The 4,054-nt window shown below is 63.5% G+C and overlaps 1 protein-coding gene across 1 annotated transcript; it reads left to right on the top strand.

The window, feature by feature from the left end:
• Window positions 1-240: 240 nt before the first annotated feature.
• Window positions 241-2,962, top strand: LOC104535098 (PHD finger protein 7-like; the record flags this gene model as incomplete). The annotated part of the gene is made up of 10 exons (XM_010193598.1): window positions 241-357; window positions 479-579; window positions 921-1,012; window positions 1,104-1,205; window positions 1,475-1,599; window positions 1,682-1,844; window positions 1,934-2,040; window positions 2,258-2,377; window positions 2,533-2,651; window positions 2,835-2,962. Coding segments are annotated over 10 exons (1,174 nt in total), but the record flags the coding sequence as incomplete, so codon positions are not given.
• Window positions 2,963-4,054: the final 1,092 nt, after the last annotated feature.

Here is a 4,054-nt window from a genome sequence, read left to right as displayed (position 1 = left end):
GAAAAGACCCTTAAGATCATCCAGTCCAACCGGTAGCCTGACACTACCAAGCGGACCACTAATCCATGGCATTTGACTCACTCTACACTTGCTGTAGCAGCAGCCGCCCCGCTTACGTGGGTGCCGAGTGCTCGGTCTCCGGCCTTGGCACTTCACAGCCACCCGGCCGAGGCGGTGGCCGCCTCAGAGTGGGTGGCGGGTTGCCAAGGGCGTCCCTGCCTATGTTTGGGGTGCACGCAGGCCAGGGGTGCTGATGACACAAAGTGCTGATGTCACAAAGCGCTGTTGTGACCCGCGGGGGCCAGAGCACATAAAGGAGCGCAGGGCTCAGGCCGTGCGTCAGTGCAACCTGGCGAGGTGAGGAGAGAGCAGGGGAGGGATGGGGCTTGCACGGGGTGCCGAGGGAGGAGGGGACCCCACGCCTTGGGGCTCTGGGCCTGTGCTGCAAGCTCAGCCACATCTGGCTTTTCTCCCTCAGAGTCGGCAGAGGAGCGTTTGGAGGAGACACGAACGAACGCTTAGCGTCGATGTGCGCCATGTCTTCAAGGAAGCAGGAGGCCCCCGACTTGAGGGAGCAGGGTGAGAGCCCAGTACCCCTCCCGCAGCCTGGCACAGGGCTTGTCAGGGTGGTCAGCATGGGGCTGAAAGGGGTGGCGGGGGGGGGGAGAGGGAAGCAGGAGCTCCCCAACCGCCCCGGGGCAAGGGCCCTCCTTTCTGCAGCAAGCAGGTGGCCAGAGGGCACCCGCTGGGACAGCCCTGCCTGCAACGGCCCCTTCCTCTCCAAGGCCCCCAGCTCTGCCCATCAGCCAGCCAGGCAGGGAGAGAGCAGGCCCTTGGGGGCAAACTTTCGTCAGGGGAGGGTGCTTCCCCCAGCCCCACAGTGATGCTCATTCAGATGCCATTCGCTCTCTCCCCTCCAGCATGCATGCTGTGCCACCGAGTAGAGGCTGACCCGGTCATCTGTGGGAATAAACTGGAGAGGAGAGGGCTCTGTGTCCATCAGTTTTGTCTGGTGAGTTCCTCTAGGGATCCCTCCAGCTTTCCGACAGGCAGTCCCTGCCCCACACTCTCCTCATCAGCTCCTCATCTTTTCTCTTCTGCAGCTGCTTGCCAACAAGCGTTTTCGGCAACGGAGCATGACAGTAGGACTCATGGGGTTTCGCCTCCAGGATATTCGTGGCATGATCAAGCGGGCAGCACGGAAGGTGAGGACCTGACAAGAACAGAGAGATTTTTGCAGGAGGGGGTCTGCCGGAGCTTAGCCCAGAGCCCAAGAAAGAAATCCCAGCCAGCCCTTCCCACCAGCCCTGGGACAGCAGTCTTGCTCCCAGCAGCTCCACAGAGGCTCCGGCACAGGAGCCTCGTCCGCCAGGCCGATCTGCGGGCTGTGACCCAGGCGCGGCCTTTTGAGGTGTGGGGCGGGCTGGGGAGGCCCTAGGGCTACCGCTGATGGAGGCTGCTGTGCTCTTTCCAGCAATGCTTCGTCTGTGGCGAGAGAGGGGCCACCATCACCTGCCGTACGAGGGGCTGCCGGCGCAGCTTCCACCTGCCCTGTGCTGTGAAGGGTGAATGCGTCACCCGCTTCGTCCCTGAGTACAGGTACCTCCTCTCCCCTCCTCGCCGACACCGGGGAAGGGCCCAGCGCTTCTCTCCCCACCCACCCCTTCCGTCTTCCCCCCAGGTCCTTCTGCTCCGAGCACCGCCCACAGCAGGCAGTGGAGGTGGAACCGCAGCAGGACACCACCTGCCTCATCTGCCTGGAACCTGTGGGGGACAGGATCTCCTACACCGCCATGGTGTGCCCAGCATGCAAAAGCGCCTGGTTCCACAGGGGCTGCATCCAGGTAGGAGCCGCTTCCACCACCCCAGGGCACAGCAAGCACTCAGCAGTCCCAGGACCTCCTCACGCTCGCCCCTTATGTTTCTCCTGCAGGGACAGGCTGCGAGCGCGGGCGTTTCTTGCTTCCAGTGCCCGCTCTGCAGGGACACATGGGAATTTATGCAGGAAATGGTCAACATGGGAATCCGAGTCCCTTTCAGGTCAGTGTCCCTCTGCCTGGCACACGAGACAGGAGGGTGCAAGCGCTGTGGTGTGCCCGGGACTGCCCCAGCTGTCCCGGCCCTCTGCTGTCCCGTGAGTCTGCGCTTCAGCTTTACAGAGGAGGTGGAAACAGCGCAGCGGGGAAAGGGCAGGGACGCCCTGCATCTGCCTTATGCCGGGGCAGCAGGGGCTTAGCAATTTTCCTTTCTCCATCAGAGACCCAACATGGGAGAACCAGGAGGCATATGCAGAGCTAGGTGAGAAGAGGCATGGCTGCTGCGATGCCAGCGAGTGCCTTTGTCCAGGAGGCAGGGAGCAGGCAGAGGAGGAGGAGGGGTAAGTAGCCAAATCTGCCCCCCCCGGGTGCTCTGCACGGGATCTATGCCTCGCCAAGGGCTCGAAGCAGAAGGCCTGAGAACAAGAGCTCAGCTGGACAATCCCATGTTGCCATCACTTTGTCCTCAGAACTGTGAACCTGTTTGCTTCCCCAGGCCCTGGCAACTGCTCCTATGCTGCTCCTGCGCTGGCAAGGGCACCCACAGGCGCTGCTCCCACTTGGAGAGCAGCATGCGGAGCTGGGAGTGCAACAGCTGTGCTGGCCCGCGCACCGGTAAGAAGCAAAGCACCCACGTGGGCCTGGGCTGGGGCCAGGCAAGGCCTGGCAGCGGGGGTGCACAGGGTGGGCTTGGCAGAGCCTCTCTGCTCCAGGAAGGCCGGGGGCACCACTCTGGCCCATCCTGCCCCGGGCCTGAGCGGGGGGCCGTGCCCTTGACCTTCCTGCATCTCCTTACAGCCTCCAGCCTGGAGCTCGCTGGCCTCAGCCCTGACAACCAGTCAGAATCAAGGCCTTCCTGTGTCTCCCTGTCGCCCGAGACCTCCGGACCCAGAACCCCAAGCCAGGTGCCATCAGAGCAGTCTTCGGTAGCTCGGGGATCAGAGACTGCCAGCCCCAGCACCTCCAGCCAGCTGCCATCGGGGCAGTCTCTAGGATCTGTGGCACCAGAGACCTCCGGCCCCAGCATCCCAAGCCAAGGGCCATCAGAGCAGTCTGATGGATCTCTGGGATCAGACACCGCCGGGCCCAGCACCTCCAGCCACATGCCATCGAGGTCCTCCAGCGGTTCCCTGCCACTTCAGGGCAGCAGCCGCACCAGCCACCCTGGGCCCGGGCAAGAAGTACAGGACCGCTCTTGCTTGAAGCGTCGGGCTTCCAGCGTTGATCCCTCCAGCCAGCCCAAAAGAGTTTGTGATGGGAGCAGTAGGCCAGAGTCAAGCCCTGAGAGCTCGCTGGAACAAGAGACCAGCAGCAGCAGGGGCCAGGAGTCATCAGGGTCCTCCTGCAGCAGCTCCCCAGCACTTTAGGGCAGCAGCCGCCCCGGCTCCCCTGGGCCTGACCGCACGCAAAACCGTTACCACTTGAGACGTCGGGCCCAACATCCCTACAGCCGGCCCAGCCACGGCCGCAGGAACAGCCGTGCGCCATCCCCACATTCTGGCCCTGATCCCCCTCCACCAGCCCAATAAAGTTGCTCATTAATCTCTGCGCTGGGAGACGCCACTCTCATTCGTCAGCTTCCTCCTCCTCCTCATCTCATTTTCTCAAGGGGCAAGCGCTAGGGGCTGGGCCCAGAGGGTTGTCCCCTCCCCGGAGGTTGGCAGTACCTTGCCCAGACCTCCCTCCTCGCCAGCTGGCCTTGGCCGGCTGCCCAGCACCACGGTTGTGTGCTCCTCCGGGCCTTGGTGGCCCCGCAGCCGGGTCAGCTTTCCCAGGGGAAGTTCGTGTTCACACCCGGGACTGGGAGTCTCTGCCCATGGCCCTGAGAGGGCAGCGTGGCCCAGCACGGCCCAGTCGTCGCCACCGCCCCTCTCCCGGCAATGTGGGCTGCGCCCGCCCACCCACAATGGGCCTTGTGTCTCACGCCCCCAGATCACGCGGCCCAGACCCAGTGACTTTTGACATGCTTCCTTCCGCACGAGGCTAGTGCGTTCCGTGCCTTCCTGATAGGCCTTAAT

The sequence above is a fragment of the Mesitornis unicolor genome, unplaced genomic scaffold, assembly GCF_000695765.1.
Source record: "Mesitornis unicolor isolate BGI_N332 unplaced genomic scaffold, ASM69576v1 scaffold34421, whole genome shotgun sequence".
NCBI lineage: Eukaryota > Metazoa > Chordata > Aves > Mesitornithiformes > Mesitornithidae > Mesitornis > Mesitornis unicolor.
The sequence above is the reverse complement of the archived record's forward strand: the minus strand, read 5'-3'. Positions and strand labels throughout refer to the sequence as shown.